At 42.2% G+C, this 16,962-nt stretch overlaps 1 protein-coding gene across 2 annotated transcripts in view; it reads left to right on the forward strand.

The window, feature by feature from the left end:
• The window catches only part of ptpdc1a (protein tyrosine phosphatase domain containing 1a), a 31,319-nt gene extending 23,969 nt beyond the window's left edge, over positions 1-7,350 (forward strand). For both annotated transcript variants that reach the window (XM_087840472.1, XM_006800201.3), the window contains 5 exons: positions 30-167; positions 259-1,358; positions 3,217-3,402; positions 6,406-6,516; positions 6,598-7,350. In XM_087840472.1, coding sequence (XP_087696598.1) covers positions 30-167; positions 259-1,358; positions 3,217-3,402; positions 6,406-6,516; positions 6,598-6,711 — 1,649 coding nt within the window. In that variant the 3' untranslated portion in view covers positions 6,712-7,350. The remainder of the gene's footprint in view (positions 1-29; positions 168-258; positions 1,359-3,216; positions 3,403-6,405; positions 6,517-6,597) is intronic.
• Positions 7,351-16,962: the final 9,612 nt, after the last annotated feature.

The raw sequence follows: 16,962 nt of genomic DNA on the forward strand, positions 1-16,962 counted from the left end.
ATTCTAATCTCTGGCTTTTTATCTTTCAGTATATTATTACAATTTTGGATGGAAAGATTATGGTGTGGCATCTCTGACTACAATCCTTGACATGGTAAAAGTCATGTCATTTGCTGTCCAAGAAGGGAAGATGGCTGTCCACTGCCATGCTGGCCTTGGAAGAACAGGTTTGCAACATGAGCAGTTTGGAATCGCTCAAGTCTGCATTTGTACTTTATAAATATATCAGTTTTTTAATTTGTATTTTGCATCATTTAGGTGTGTTGTTGGCTTGTTATTTGGTCTTTACAACTCGTATGAACGCTGACCAAGCCATCCTGTTTGTGCGAGCCAAAAGACCCAACTCCATCCAAACCAGAGGCCAGCTTCTCTGTGTCAGGGAGTTTGCCCAGTTCCTGGTTCCTCTTCGAAGTGTCTTCTCCTGCGCTGAACCCAAAGCAGGTGCCGTTACTTTGTCCCAGTATCTCACCCGTCAACGACACCTGCTACATGGCTACGAGGCTCGGCAGATGAAGAACGTGCCAAAGATTGTCCAGCTGGTGTGCAGGCTGCTAATTGACATCGCAGCCAACAGACAGGTGGTGATTGAGGAGGAATGGTTGGAGATTCCCGACCTCACGGCTGAGGTAGAGAAGACGGTGTCCCAGCAGGCCCTTCAACAGCTTGGGAAGGAAATGAAAGGGAAAGGGATTCCCCTTCTATGTAGTTCATCCCATCCTCTTAGTCCAGCACTGATACAGCCTAGACTTGCTAACGATCAGCCTCTAATTAGTGACAATGAGCTTGACCCCTTGTGGAGACAGCAGAATGGAGACAGCCCCCAGAGATCTTTTCTGTGCGAAAACAGGAGCTACAGCGATTCTGTTCTTCACAAGCTGGGGCAACGCCAGCATCCTTTAGGAAATCTGAAGAACAACCAACCAATCAACTGCCTGATCAAACATTCCTTGTCTCACAGCAGCCTTACTGCCTGTAACCCTTCCAGATTTTGCAACCTCTCTACTCAGAACATTTTTAAGAACAATCAGAACTCCAGTACAGAAACAAAGGAAGACCTTGGATCTCCCATTTTAAAAAGACCGCTCCGTGAAGGCCATCAGAGTTTGCCTTTATATTTCTCTGAGGACAGTAGAAGATCCCACTGCAATGCCACACTGCCGGCCTTAGCAGTCAAGAGCAAACTGGTAGCTGGTAAGGAGAATGTGTCAATGGGTGGAAGTGCAGGTGACTTCTCAGAGGTTCCTTTTATCACCCTCCAGTCTGAGTTCTCACCAGAGAGCAGGTGCCTCATGGTGGCAAAAGCTCTGGCCCTGGAACTGACAGACAAGGATCTCACCTCCAAGGTGTCGGTGTGGCAGGTGAGCCCCACCTAACTTGTGCAGGGATTATTACACTTACTTTCCAGCCAGATTTCCAACCCGCTTAACCAGATTTTCTAAACATTACAATCTCAAATTGTAAATTGCACCACCTTAAGTGCAACTTTGGACGGTCTCATAGTCGATACGCTCTCCGGCTAAATTCTTACTTTTCATGCAATTGCCAGAAAAGCTATCTATGACTCTTCATAAGGGAAGGATGATAGATTAGCAACCTTCCAGGATTAGCCTGTTATTTTTAGCAGCGGGCGGAAGAGAGTACCTTTGACCAATAGGGTTTTGGAAAGAGTGCTCTGTCTTTACAGCTTTGGGCTTACCCATCTTTGTGTTGACTGCTAGGTCTACTGTGTGACCTCAAATCATAATTGTTTTTAATGACATCCACAGCTTGTTGCTTTTTGTTTGAACAGAGGTCATGCTAGGATTAGCCAAAACAGTGATAATACATACATGTGACCGACTAGATTCCAGGACTTCGAGGCACCAGTGCTAACCATTGCACTACTGTGCTGTTCTAATTTTGTCATGCTAGCAAACAGGAACTTCCATTCATGTGATTTTTGTCAGTAATGTCGCTACCCGATCCGTACCGGAAACCCGATCGTTACCCCGCATGCGTGAAAGGTGTCTACTTCCGGTCGAAGCATTTTACGATAGTTACAGGTCAGAGTATCTGTTAAGATGTTAAGAATAACAAGTATCTCTTAAAATGTTTGCAATAATGAAGCATTTCAGTACAATGTAGACAAAAACGAAAAATAAAAAGATGGTTATGGATCGGGACTCCCCGATCCTTACTGCGCATGTGCAAAGTCGGACGGTACAAATCGGGTCTACCCGATCTGTACTGCACATGTGCAGATGTTTTCTTCTTCTGTTCGTTTAATGGCAGTTTACTCCCCAGTGTACGAGGATACTGCCACCTGCTGACCGAGCGAATGAACCCTATTGTAAACTGAATTAGCGTCATTACAAACGTGTGTTAAATTTGATTTATTGATAGTTGAGTGTGTTTATGCTTGTCTGTGTGGAGAGGATTGACTGGAATAGTGATGATGATGTCCGCTATCACTGTCAATTGTCAGTAAACACTTAATCTGGCTGATGAATCTTCACGTGACACATTGCTAAGTCAATATAATTAAGTCTGTAATTAGGCGCCATTCTTCTTATTTTACTGCGCTTTTGTTCAATCGGGGAACGCTCTCTGTTGAGGAGAAAAGCATGAATTTGTTTGTATACGGATTATCCATTGTTTAAATGTCCCGGGCAGTCGAAAAGGAGGCAGAGCTGTTGAGAAATGCTAGGAGCTAACTGGGCGCTAACCGTATCATTCAAATATACTGAATGTCGTAATGTTGGCAAAGAGAGGAAGTGACGTAAGATTTGCGCATGCGGGGTACCGATCGGGTTTCCGGTACGGATCGGGTAGTGACAAGTAATAATGTTAGTAAGCAAGATAAAGGTAGCTAGCTAGGTATAGCTTAGTTGTGCTCCCAGAATCTAGCTAATGAACTAAATTAAAAATGGGCATCTCAGATTAAGATCACAGTGGTATTTGCTCCACGTGTAGTTTTAATGTGTTAGCAGACCTACCAGTTTTAGCTTACATTTGCCAAAAAAAGACAGCTCTGGGTCTCATGTATCATAGATTGTCTTGCAGTGTATTTAGAATCACACTGTCGTTACCATAGGAGATGCGTGTTGAGTTAATCTACTTCTCATTTTTTTACACAAAAAAACTGTGTTGTACATAGTTTGACTTGAACCTGGAACTGTGTTCTTACTGGCACTTTATTTCAGTCATTTCATTGTCAGTCTGTTTTGTGTTGTGCAGATGGAGCTGAACTCCAGAGAGGGAACATGGGAGAGGCTGTGCAAGGAGAGAGACCCTCTGGTCCTATCTAGTCTGATGTGGTCATGGGTGGAGCAGCTTAAGGATCCAGTCATCAGCAGTGAGGATATAAAAGCCCTCACTGAAAGGAATGTAAACCCACAGAACGCCCTCGATTCACTGGAAAAGGTAGACTGTGTCAAATATCTTCCAAGCATTGCTGTGTAAACCAAACAGGGAGAGCAGACTTTGTTAAACAGCTGAATGAAGTGAAAGGTTGCACCGTATATTAAAAGAAAATATTTCTTTTAACTTTGAAAAATCAAAGCTACTGTAGTGAAATGTACACAAGAAAACATGGAGCATGAAATTGGCTTAATTAGTTCTTTTTAATGTCTTGAAATCCCAACAAAGAAAGTTCTGAATTGGTTTTAAAAAATGGCCCCGTCTGTTAATGGAACTATTGTCCTTCTGTTCAAGGCCCTTTGACTCAGTAATGGGCTTGAAGAATTAGTCCCATGATGCCTTTAATTAAGCTGATAATGTAATTTTGCTTAACATCAATACTAGATATTCAAAAATGTCTGCAGTAAAGCTCAGGAGTAGTATTCGACCTCCACTGGGTGGTGTTGGTCAGTAAGTGAGGAGGACAATGAAAATGTATTGTTTGTCTAACTTGTTTAAATTGTGAGGCTGGTTGGAACAAGTGTAACCCAAGTTATTTTGTTATAGCTACAATTTACAGATGTCCCCTAAACCCATCACATGTAAGCAATCGTTAAGTTGTTGCTCTCAAATGGCGACACCTACAGGAAGAGCGCCAAGTTAGTTCATCTTAACTTGCATTCATAAAACTACTTGACTACAAACACGGTTGAAGCTACTGGAATTTCACTCACAAAAGTGAAGCACAGACTTGTGGTGACAAAGGTCTGTACAACTAATCTGATCATAGTATTTTTCAGATAACTGCGTTGGGCGTGCTCCATGAGGCACCAACAACACAAAGTTGTGTCTCCCTGTTTGCTGAGTCTTGAACTTTCGGTCACTTCCCCGAGTCGTGACCATAGGTGAGGGTTGGGGCGTAGATCATCAAGTAAATCGAGAGCTTCGCTTTTAGACTCTCTTTTCACCACGACAGACCGGTACAGCGTCCGCACCACTGCAGCCGCAGCACCAGTTCTTCTATCGATCTTCCCTTCCCTTCCCTCTCACTCGTGAACAAGACCCTGAGGAAACTTAAACTCTTCGACTCGGGGCATTAACTTGTCCCTGACCCGGAGTGAGCACTCCACACTTTTCCGTCTGAGGACCATTGCCTCAAGCTTGGAGGTGCTGATTCTCATTCCTGCCACTTCACACCCGGCTGTGAACCGCTCCAGTGTGAGTAGGAGGTCGTCCTTCTAGAACCACATCGTCAGCGAAAAGCAGAGACAAATTTCTGAGACCACCCAAGTGGAAACATTCTGCCACGAGGCTATGCATAGAAATTCTGTCCATAAAAATTAGTAACAGAATCGGTGACAAAGGGCAGCCCTGGCAGAGCCCAACCCCCAGCCAGTCCGACTTATTACCAGTGTTCTGACAAACCATCCTATGTGGCAAAACGTCCTACCGTAAGTAGTTTATGTACATTTCTGCTGTCACAGAGTAATTCCAGCACCAATTTAAGTAGGTATGACGGTTTGCCACTTAACTTTGCTCATCAGATTATGTTTGTAGCTCATTTTCATACAGCCAGGATGGTTTGCCACTTCATTTTACCCGTCAGGGTATGTTTCTAGCTCTTATTAACAAAGGTAGGATGATTTGCCACTGAATTTTAGCTGTTAAAGTATGTTTCTAGGTCAAGGTCAAATTTATTTATATAGCACATTTCAAACAGCCGATGCTGCACAAAGTGCTTAACAATATAAAAATGGCATTAAAAAGCAACAATGTAATACAATAATAACAATAAAAAACAATAATAGGACAATAAAAGAATTAAAACAATAACTAAACTAATTCAAATAAGACCAAAATGCTTGGGTCATAGTGTGTTAAAAGCCAGGGCATAGAAATGTGTCTTTGGTAATGATTTAAATTGCTCAAGTGTTTGTGCAGATCTAATATTTAAGGGGAGACTATTCCAAAGTCTGGGACCTGCCACAGAGAAGGATCTATCACCACGGGATTTGAGGTTAGTCCGTGGGATGGACAGCATTAGTTTTGAGCTAATGGAGCATAGGCAGAGAGGAGCTCAGACAGGGAAGGAGGGGCTCGGGCATTAAGTGACTTAAAAACAAAAAGTAAAAGTTTAAATTGGATCCTGTAGGAGACAGGGAGCCAGTGTAAAGAAGCTTCTAGCTCATATTCACAAAGGTAGGACGGTTCGCCACTTAATTTCGTGTTGTGCGCATGCGCTGAAACAACGGGTAGGATGGTTTGCCAGGTTGATGGATTCCCAGAACACCGGCTGTGTGAACCAAGGTCTTGCCATGGTTGTTTAACAACGAAGACTTGTGACAACGGGCCAGACACCCCATACTCCTGAAGAAGAATACTCCACAGAATACTCTGAGGGACATAGTTGAACACCTCGAACAAAATACATGTAGACTGGCGCCGGTTTAGCTCAGTTGGATGAGCAGGTGATGCCACATGGATGAGAGCGGCCGATCTGGGTTCGAGTCTGACCCGTGGCCCTTTGCCGCATGTCTTCCCCTATCGCTTTCCTGTCAGTCTTCACTTTATCTGTCTAATAAAGCCAGAAAGAGGCCAAATAAAAAGGATGTTAAAATGCCATTAAATAGCAAATTTAGAGGCTGTTTTAAAAAAACAGTGTTGACATCTATGGATAGTTTCCACCTTAGTAACAAGATGGTGGGTTTTTATAACTCACCATTCATAGATGCTTCATCTCAGCTAGTTCAGTTACTGAACAGGGCCTCTCCACTATATTATAGTCTCTAATGGAATAAACGGACTGGTAAGGTGATTGCAGGGAATAATTAGGTATTAGCAGATATGTGTGTCTGTACATTGGTTAGCAAGCTACATCCAAAAACCAAGTGCAATCTTGCTAAGATTCAGATTCATCCCTCGCAGATTAGCGACAATTTAACTGCTATCCTGACACATCCAGTGTCTCAGCCAGCACTATGTGATCCTGTAGTGTGACACACAGTACGGTCTCCTTCCTTTTGATAGGGTCACCGGCTCACTTTGCTGTGCATCCTCGACTGTGCTGCTCATCTCCTGCCAGTGCCTAAAGAATTGGAGACCAGTTTTCTTAACCAAACCATTAAAGTGTTTACTAAGGTGAGCTTTAAAAAAAAGCATGTATTGAACATGTTTACTTAAGTTCTTACTGGGCATGATGCAGTGCAGTTTGCTTTGCAGATGGACCCTGCCTCAGAGGAGAACAAGTCTCTGTATGCAACACTGAAAGCAATCCTGACTCCCATTCTTCACGAGCTGCGTGACAAAGCTGTTCAGGAGAATGAAGCCTCCTGATTGGCATTGCCCCAATCAGCCTGCCGAGAAGAAGACTCCCAAACGAGGTTCCACTTTTATTTGTGGGCATTACTGCATTAGAAGCCACCTCTCGCACCCGACGCTGCTGAGATCTGCCAGTCATGTAGTGTTTGAAGCGTTTTTTCATTCTGTTTCCTTTGAAGCTTGTAATTGACTCTGAGTACTGCTACTCTGTGTTAATGTGCCACTGTGCTCACTCTGAACTTTTTGTTGGTTACCTGTTCTTTGTCTGAGACTAGATCTTGCTTTATTATCTAACTCATAGCTGTTAGGGACATGATGAAGAAACATTTCATTACGTGAATGTAATGTTATTTAAATGTGTGACTCAGCTCTCTGGGTTCTTGGTGGGGAGGGGTTATTGAAACCAAAATATGTTTTACACTGTGCACATGCTGCAATGTGTCTTATTTATTCAGATGTTCTTTTTTGAAATGCACAAGTTGATAGAATTGCTATAACCTGATAAGTTGCTTTGTTGCTGTAGAATGTAAGGTGTTCTCTTAGTGTTAAACTGTGGCTGTTACAGCAGTGCAAACTCACCAGGCAACAGTGCGTTTTCTTTTTCAATCAATTTTATGTACTTAATACTGTTTACCAAAAAAAATCCTCCGTGTATTGTTGTGTCATTCATTCATTTGTAAAACATCAATCTGCCTCAACTCCTGCATTTAGCACTCTGCCTCGACTCACATGGCCTCTGTTTGGACTCATTTTGTGTACTTTTGACTCGTGTGTGTGTGTGTGTGTGTGTGTGTGTGTGTGTGTGTGTGTGTGTGTGTGTGTGTGTGTGTGTGTGTGTGTGTGTGTGTGTGTGTGTGTGTGTGTGTGTGTGTGTGTGTGGCTATTGACAAAAATCTTCCACCTCATTGCTTATATACGGACAAAATTCAGTGTAGATGCAAGCTGAGTGTGATATACTAATGGTACTGTAGTAATACGAAGAACATGACACGTTGGGCTGTGGAGGATTTTCAACAAGCACTATTTTTTCATTGTTCCAACGGGTTACTTAGAGAAATAAACATAACTGACTGAGTCTTGTTTGAGTGTTTGTTTTTTACTGGGGGTGGGTGTTGTGTTCCCCAAACTGCTCCTGGGCTGGTTTTTGACTTACTGGAAGAGGCTGCTGCCTGTGGGGAGTACTTTTACAACGGCAAGTGAGCTTGGTTTTCCAGCAAGAAGTTGCACTGTTATTCGCTACACCAATAAGTCGTTTAATGTTGAGGCTAAACGTGTACAACATTTTAAAAAATTATACTATAAATCAGAAAAATTAAATTTGTTAGTGGCAAGCAGAAGATTAGCCAGCCTTGATTAAAGCAAGTGTCGGAGCATCTGGGAGGGTGAGACGTTGTAGGAGTTAAGAAACTCCTAAAGATGGCAGTAATGTAACATTAAGGATACTACTGTTAAACCCTCGAAGAAGAAGTAGAAGCTTCACGAGCCACGAAGAAGAAGCAGTCAGAGGGTGGAGGATTCTTTCGACATGGCAGGTAGGTGGGTATACTTTGTTAATTATACATTTTGGATACACATTTCTTAGTAGTTGGGGTAGTATTCGTTCAAGCATACATGTAAAGACTCGGCAGTGTTGTAGTGCTGCAGAGGCCGCTGCCGCACTTTAGCCTGACGTTTGCCTTTTGGGACTTCCATGCTGGAACGTGCTGCTAGCTGCTAGCCCGACAGGGTTAGCTAGCCATTAGTAAGGAGTGGTTATTATCGGGCGCAGAATGAAGAGTCCGGGGGCGACTGGAGCACTTCACGCGTCTCTTCTTATTAAGCACTGAGCGGGACTTTACCAGCGAGGGAAATAGGCATATGGGATCTTGTGCTTCTTCTGTTTCTGCTAAACATTAAGCCTCTACACTGGGCAGCCTTGACTGTATTTTAAGAGCAAACACTGGGCAGGGTTAGGGTACTTCCTTTCTCATGGACACGATAAGCTCTTCAGGGTTAAAGGGTCTTTGCGTGTAAAATCATTTGACTGTAGTAGTCAATGCCCTCATTTATGAGGCTATTCATTCTTCAAGCAAACAAGAGTTTAAAAAAGACCCTTATTGCGTTTTCCTAGCTGTCTTTAATCGTATTTAATATGGGTATTTCAGTTTACATCATAGTGTAATATGTGCAAGTAAGCCCTCTAAACAAAAGCTAGGGCTTTGGACTGATCTAACTGCTCAGGTTCAGTTTTCTCGTTGGATCTTTATCATGTCGCTGAGCTTGGAGCTCTCTAATGTGGTCATCTCAGGCACGTGCTTGCCCCACCCACCTGCTGCAGATGAGGTGAGGTGCTGCACCAAGGCCTGAACAGAGTGTGGGACAGACACAGCTGTCGGGTCTGCCTGCTGTCTGGAAAATTATGAGTGCTGTTTATCTGACTTCTAATTTTATTTTTTATCTTCCTGGCTCAAGTCTTTGGGAGGCAGATGTAAGCAGGGTTGGCCTAAATGTAGTTAATGCAATGAGTCTGTGATGATGAAGCAATTCTAAGTATTCATTTCTGAAGGCCAGAACCTCATTCATCATATTTATGGAGCACACGTTCACAATAGCCATCTCAAATTGCTTTATATTTTAAGATCTACAAGCCTATTGTAAGCCTACAATATGGGAGAGAGCCCCATCGATCAGGAGATCCCCTATGAACAAGAACTTGATGACCGAGGAAAGAAAAACGCCCTTTGAACAGGAAGAGACCTGACAGAACCAGTCTCAGAGGGGAAGCCCTCTGCTCTGACTGCTTGTGAGGTTTGGGGAAAGATGAGTTTTCTCTTTGTAGCTGCTAATCACCTATTAAAATGCTAACTGTCAGGATTTAAATAGTCTGAATTGAAGCTGATTATTATTAACTGATATTATTCTAAGACAAACTTCATTTAGCTTCCTGAGTTTAAAAAGTGGTAAATCTATTGTTTTGTGTTTGCATTACTTTACATTATATGATTGGATTGACTTCAGCATACCATGAATGACAGTGGATGAGTTGGTCACATTACAACTACTCTGCTGTTGGATTCAGCAATATTAACAGAACTGTCGGAATTTGTCATAAAACAAACACAAATTCCTGTTCTGAAAAGCAAAACCGATACGGAGGTGCCTTAAACCTGGAATGTCTTACATAACCAACAGGAGTCCTGACTTGTTTGGTTGCAAACATTCACTTCAGTCCAGTTTTAATTATATAGCATCAGTTCATAACAACAGTCACCTCAACATTATTTATATTGGAAAGTAACAATATCAGAGAGAAATCCCGACAATCACAAGACAGTGGGAAGGAAAAACTCCTTTTCAACAGGAAGAAACCTGCGGCATGAAGAGGACATTGACTTTGCTGATGGGTGTCGATGTTGTCCTACTGTAAGGTTGAGAAAATTGAGAAACTCACAGACTCTGCTCATTCATTGGCTAAAGACTTGTGAGCAAACTCTCGCCTACTTGTCGACGTGGAAACTATAAGGCTGGAGCTATAATGGCTTGCTTAGACGCATGCATTCAGTTGTGCATACCTGGAATTAGTCCTTCCCATTTCTCTTTGTTCAAGTCTGTTTGGAGTGGCCTAAAGGACACATGATTAGTCAGTGTGTTGAAACGCAGTGCGTCATGCGGGTCACTCAGATAGTTGTGAACACAGAAACTGTAACCTCTGGGGAACTCTGCTGTTAGAGTCGTTGTACTGTAGGAACACGGTGTCCCTCAGTTTCTTAGTCATATCCATCATCCTGTCCCCTCCCATTCTCCTTGGGTGATGTCATGGTACCGGTATCCAACTTTCGTGTACTGTCAACGTGTCTGTGGGCTGTAAAATGCCCTCCACCTTACAGGCGCTGCCTGTTTGTGATGAGGTTGATCAACACACAGTAAAGCGATGCAAGTCATTGGTAAAGATGTTTGTAATCCCAAGCAGTTGCTGAAGGTTTGTTGTTGTTTTTGCAGTTTAAGATACAATGGCCCCAAAACACTCATAATATCCACAACCTTCACTTTAATCAGCTGTGCACACACACTTTGATAGGCTGGCACAGGACATGTGGTTCAGGGTGTCTTCAGGATGTCAGAGAAAAAAAGCACGGTAAAGAACATTTGTAATCTCTCTTTGAAAAATGTAATTAGATTGTGACTAATTTTTCTTACAGTTGTTAGTTAATCTGAACCTGCAATAATGTATAATACCAGCAGTGTTTCACTGTGAGGCAGTGTAAACTAAATAAATCCCAGAAGTGTAATAAACTAGGAAAAACAGTTAAAGACAGCAGTGCAGTTTCAGCATTAAAAATTTCCTCAGAGTAAAACTGCTCGTCTCCTTTTTCGTCAGCACTCACCTCGCTGTTTAACTTGATTGGAATTGTCATGAAAGAAGCTGACTGGGGTCTTGCATCAGGATAACACACTGGCCTTTGTATCTACTGATTACCCAGTTCTAACCCAGTACCAGTGTTGGTGAAGCTGCAGTCCTCGCTCTGCAGCAGAGACTCAGAATCTTATTTGCAGAGGTCCACAGAAAGGTTATTGTCACGGGTGTAACATGAACGTTTGCTGTTAGCTTTCTGTGTTAGCTCTTCCACGAACAACTGGTCTGAAGAAAAACAGAAATGAATTAAACAGATCAGCCTGTCGGCGTCGATACCTCATCAGCTTTTTGTCTCTTTCAAATTTGTAACTCGTGCATCCTCAGCCCTGCATTCAGTGTGAGCTCTGTGTGGTGGCCGGTCAGTTGAAATGTACAGTGAGAGCAAGTTGAGAACTCTTGTCCGTTCACTCACAGAGTTCAGGCTCCCCCTGGAATGTTGTGGCAACATCCCATAATGAACAGTTGATTGTTATTATTCTAATCTCTAGATTTTGTGTGTGTAGACATGATCCAGCTTCGACCTTGGCAGATTAGTGTCTGTGTGTGGCTGCAGGAATCTGTCACCGACCCAGAGAATCATGAGCGAGTCCCCATCGGCTCCATCTAAGATGTGCACTGGGTAAAACTCATGGGAGTTGATTCAGACTTCCTGTATTAGGGTGCTGGTTTCACAGATCAATATTCTTAAAGACTTAGAAGCCTGAATGACCTCTAATTTCCTGCTTCTAAATTCAAATAAAACTGAAGTGATTGTATTCTGCCCTAATCTCAGAAACATGGGTTCCAATGAGACACTTACTCTGGATGGCCTTACCTTGGCCTCCAGTTCTGTGGAACCACAACACCCTCTCTACTTAAAACTCTCCTAAGAATCAGACTTAAAACTTTACATTTTGAAAGAATTCATAATCAGGGAGTTATTGCATGACCCTGAACCCTCAGTTATGCTGGAATAGACCTAGGCCAGGGGTGGGCAACTCCAGGCCTCGAGGGCCGGTGTCCCTGCAGGTTTTAGATCTCACCTTGGGTCAGCACACCTGAATCACGGGATTAGTTCATTAACAGGCCTCTGGAGAACTTCAAGAGATGTGGAGGAGGTCATTTAGCCATTTAAATCAGCTGTGTCGGATCAAGGACGCATCTAAAGCCTGCAGGGACACCGGCCCTCGTGGACTGAGATTGCCCACCCCTGGGCTACAGTGTGACCTCAGTTTTTGGTCCAGTATAATGATGGAGTGGTTCGCTCTGTGTGTTTTATCTTTATCAGTCTGTTGGTGACTGTCATTGTTCACAAAACTCTGATTTTGGAGTCTGTTTGTTGGCTCGGTGGACTTGGCCTGCGGGTGGATGTCCTGCAAGTGTTCACACTGATGCCAATTCAGCACTCAGCTCGAGGGAAGGTACTGAAACATTACCTTCTGTTAAAGGTTACTTAGCTGTGCATTTGAATCCAATCTGAACGTTGTGATGTGGTCACATGTGGCACCATGAACAGGCAGATGTAGATCCACCGTCCAGCTGCGCGGGACACTTGAAGTTAAGGCATCAGTTCAGCTGCTCTACAAACTGAACAGTGGGCAGCTGGTATACTCGGCTTTCTTTCACTGCAGCCTCAGGTGTTTGTCTCCTCACCTGCTCTCTGTCTCCACAGGCGTCACTGCTTCACATCTCTGGGATCAGTCGGGTCCTCTTTAAAGCCAACAGCATGTGCACAGTGGGATGAGGTAGTAGGTTGTATAGTTTTAGGGTCATACCCACACTGGGAGATAACTATTCAACCTACTGTCTTTCCCAAAGTGCCAAACAGACATCTCAATGGTCCCTGTGTGGATTCCCGAGGTCTTCTCCCTCAGCGGCGTGTTCGTGGATTCAGATGTTGCTCTGCTTTCTGCTGCTCGTCCAGTGTGAGGTAGTAGATTGTATAGTTTTAGGGTAGTGATTTTGCCCTCTTTAGGAGATAACTATACAATCTATTGCCTTCCCTGAAGAGTGGAAGCTCTCAAGCTCTCCTTCATCTGTGGAATAATTTTCATAATGTAAGAGTTTTGGTGTTATTGTATTTATGAGGTGTTAACATATATACTCATATATATGTTAACACCTCATATTCCTCCATATTCTTATAACTGTTTTTATTCTTGATTCATTTCTTGTTGCAGACTGCAGTTTGGGTTCTGTCCTGTGTGTGTCCTTAATGTATTGCAGAGCTGACAAAACTGACTTTAAAAAATAATAATAATGTTGTGTATCTGTATTGTTTGTGACCTGAGCAGCAGAATGATGAACTTGGACTGTATTTCCACACCTATAAAAGGGATGTTTACCGGATACGTTGTTTTTCTGTTGCTTCTTTTTAATGCGCTCTGATATGTTGGACACTTGATGTATAAATTCGTAACTTTGTGTTTTGTTTGTTTTTTTGAGCTTCCCAATAAAATCTGACCCAGTAATTAAAACAGAAGTGGACTGCTGTGCTATGAATGTACATGAAGGAACTGATCTAAAGGTCCTTAAGGTAATATTTAAAAGACAAAAGGGGGAAAAACACTTCACCTGCAGTTTCAGTGACAGAGAGGCCACAGATCCCACCTACCACAGGACGAGAGGCGCTACACCTTGGACAGGTGGCCAGTCTGTCGCAGGGCTAACACAGACAGACAACCATTCACACTCACATTGACACCTAAGAGCAATTTAGATTCGCCAGTTAACCTACCCTTCTATTACACTTTGTGCAAATTCCTGCTGAAGCGTTTCCCCCGTCCTATCTTTTCCCCAGTTTTGCAGTGATGTGCTGACTCCAGCTTCTTTTAATGGAAATCCAAGGATCCCTTTTAGATTTGGGGATAGGGTGCATCTCGGCATCATTATTCCAAAATATTTCTGCTATTTGGAGTTGTGATGATGGAGAATTCTGTGCAAAATGTCCATAATTCTTCAGCTGGGTTAAGATCTGGTGACTTGGGAGCCCAAACAATCTGATTAGAATGATTGTTGTACTGTTCAAACCATTTAATTCAATTCAATTTTATTTATATAGCGCCAAATCACAACAAAAGTCACCTCAAGGTGCTTCATAGATACAGAGAAAAGCCCAACAATCATATGACCCCCTATGAGCAGCACTTTGGCGACAGTGGGAAGGAAAAACTCCCTTTAACAGGAAGAAACCTCCAGCAGAACCAGGCTCAGGGAGGGGCGGGGCCATCTGCTGTGATTGGTTGGGGTGAGAGAAGGAAGACAGGATAAAGACATGCTGTGGAAGAGAGACAGAGGTTAATAACAGATATGATTCAATGCAGAGAGGTCTGTTAACACATAGTGAGTGAGAAAGGTGACTGGAAAGGAAAAACTCAATGCATCATGGGAATCCCCGGCAGCCTACATCTATTGCAGCATAACTAAGGGAGGATTCAGGGTCACCTGGTCCAGCCCTAACTATATGCTTTAGCAAAAAGGAAAGTTTGAAGCCTAATCTTAAAAGTAGAGATAGTGTCTGTCTCCTGAATCCAAACTGGAAGCTGGTTCCACAGAAGAGGGGCCTGAAAACTGAAGGCTCTCCCTCCCATTCTACTTTTAAATACTCTAGGAACAACAAGTAGGCCTGCAGAGCGGGAGCGAAGTGCTCTAATAGGGTGATATGGTACTACAAGGTCATTAAGATAAGATGGGGCCTGATTATTTAAGACCTTGTATGTGAGGAGCAGGATTTTGAATTCAATTCTGGATTTAACAGGAAGCCAATGAAGGGAAGCCAAAACAGGAGAAATCTGCTCTCTCTTTCTAGTCCCTGTCAGGACTCTTGCTGCAGCATTTTGGATTAACTGAAGGCTTTTCAGTGAGTTTTTTGGACATCCTGATAATAATGAATTGCAGTAGTCCAGCCTGGAAGTAGTGAGCACTACTGCCCTAAAAATATAAATATAGTTCTGTTTACTGTACAGTCAATAAAAAAATCTCATCTGGTCAGATGAGACTTAGTTGATTGATGCACATTCAGTTTATAGCAAACACATTTCCTTAATGATTAATTATCTGAATAAATAAATATTTGATTTTATAATTTTGCACATTTCAGTTGAATTTTACTCAGTTATCTCTTCAAGTTTCTTGAGGGTGTAGGGCAGTGTTTTGGGTTTTCCTTTGTTACGTGTTTGTACTTAGGAAATCTCTACACACTAATAATGAAGGCAGCATTTCCCACCATTGTGTGCTGATGTTAACTTGGAGGTAGAAGTGCGAAAACAGCTTTTTGTTCAATGGTAGGTTCACAGGTGTGCCAGCAGATGGCGCTAGAGCGCTTTGACGGCTCCACACAACGATCACTGGATCATTTACTGGACATGAGGAAAAAGTCTGATCTGATCTTTACTAATGTTTCTGCAGATGTTGCATAATAAACCAATTACTGTTGGACCAGTAATGACAGTTTTTAAACAAATAAAACATTTTATGGCTTATGTTGTGTTTCTAGGCTTGTTTTTCCCCCATGACACAGAAACTGCCCGACAAGCCAAAGATTTCTTATTTAAATCTTTTTTTCCCAGTTATGAAGTTTGAATTTCCAACTGAATTTGCTTTTTAACTGTTTCAAAATATTTAGTTTGACGATCAGACTTCAACTCAAATGCTCTATTATTCTCTGGTGGGTAAAAATTTCTGCTTATTTACTAAGTAAAAGCAGCCTCGGAAAGACATAATATAAATGCGCTGTTACAAGCATCCAAAATTACAAACGTTCAAATATAAAGTTCCTCGGTACTCAGAAAAGTGTTCATGATGTTTGAACCTTACTGTGCAGAACGTTACATGCTCACAGTTTAACAATCTCACTTTAACACCTCAGACTCATATTTACATTGTATCCACTATTTATCCACTTGTGCAATGAAAATAATTGAAGGTTTAACTGATGGAACAGATATGTGTGCCATTAATGAATTTCTGGCTTTGTATGGATTTTTTTCCCCCAAAGAAATCCAGTACTTATAGTACCACAAATTTTAAAACTGGGGGGAAAAAAATAACATCCTAAAAACACTGTTATACTGGTTGAGCCCAAGCACTTAATTCAAGTAAATAACTAAAGTAGTGAAATTCATTCGGGGGTCCTTGGCTGTGTAGCACTGACTCAAGGGGAACGGAAAGGAACTGACTGCTCTTTAGCAGTCTCTAATAATGATGTTAAAATAATGTTCAGTCAAAATATTTACCTTTCAGCTTTAATGAATTAAAAGTTGCATAAGGACCTGAAATACTCATTTACCGTAAAACTGTTCAGAATGTAATAAAGACACTGACAGCTGACTGACTGAGAATTGGGGTCTAAAAAACGCAAAACTAGCTCAACAAAATGTGACCAGCGACAAAGAACAAAGTGAGAAACTGCAAAAAAAGACACAACGAAAACACAACAGATGAAAACAAATTCAAACATGCAAAACGGCTACAAAATACAAACATAATTTCACATCGTCTTCAATCATTCATATTCATATTATGATTGTAAGATGATGCCGTTTGACTTCAGATAAAGACGCAAAAAAACCTACAAAATGACTCAAAATGAGCACAAAGACACAAATGACATCACAAGTGTAAAATGACTGTACACACAAAACAACTACAACTAGATACAGCATCTTGGAAAACACACAACATGACTACAAATAGCTCCAAAACAAGACAAACAAACAAAGTCTGACAGTGAGCCCCGTAATCCGTCCATTTGGGCTGAGGGGTGTGTGTGTGTGTGTGTGTGTGTGTGTGTGTGTGTGTGTGTGTGTGTGTGTGTGTGTGTCGGTGGGAGGGGCTTTTATTGTACTGCTAAATAAAAAGTAACGGTGCCCGGCCGGCTGCCAGTCTGCGGTGTC

Source organism: Neolamprologus brichardi, chromosome 5 (genome assembly GCF_056152115.1).
Source record: "Neolamprologus brichardi isolate AB-2024 chromosome 5, ASM5615211v1, whole genome shotgun sequence".
Lineage (NCBI taxonomy): Eukaryota > Metazoa > Chordata > Actinopteri > Cichliformes > Cichlidae > Neolamprologus > Neolamprologus brichardi.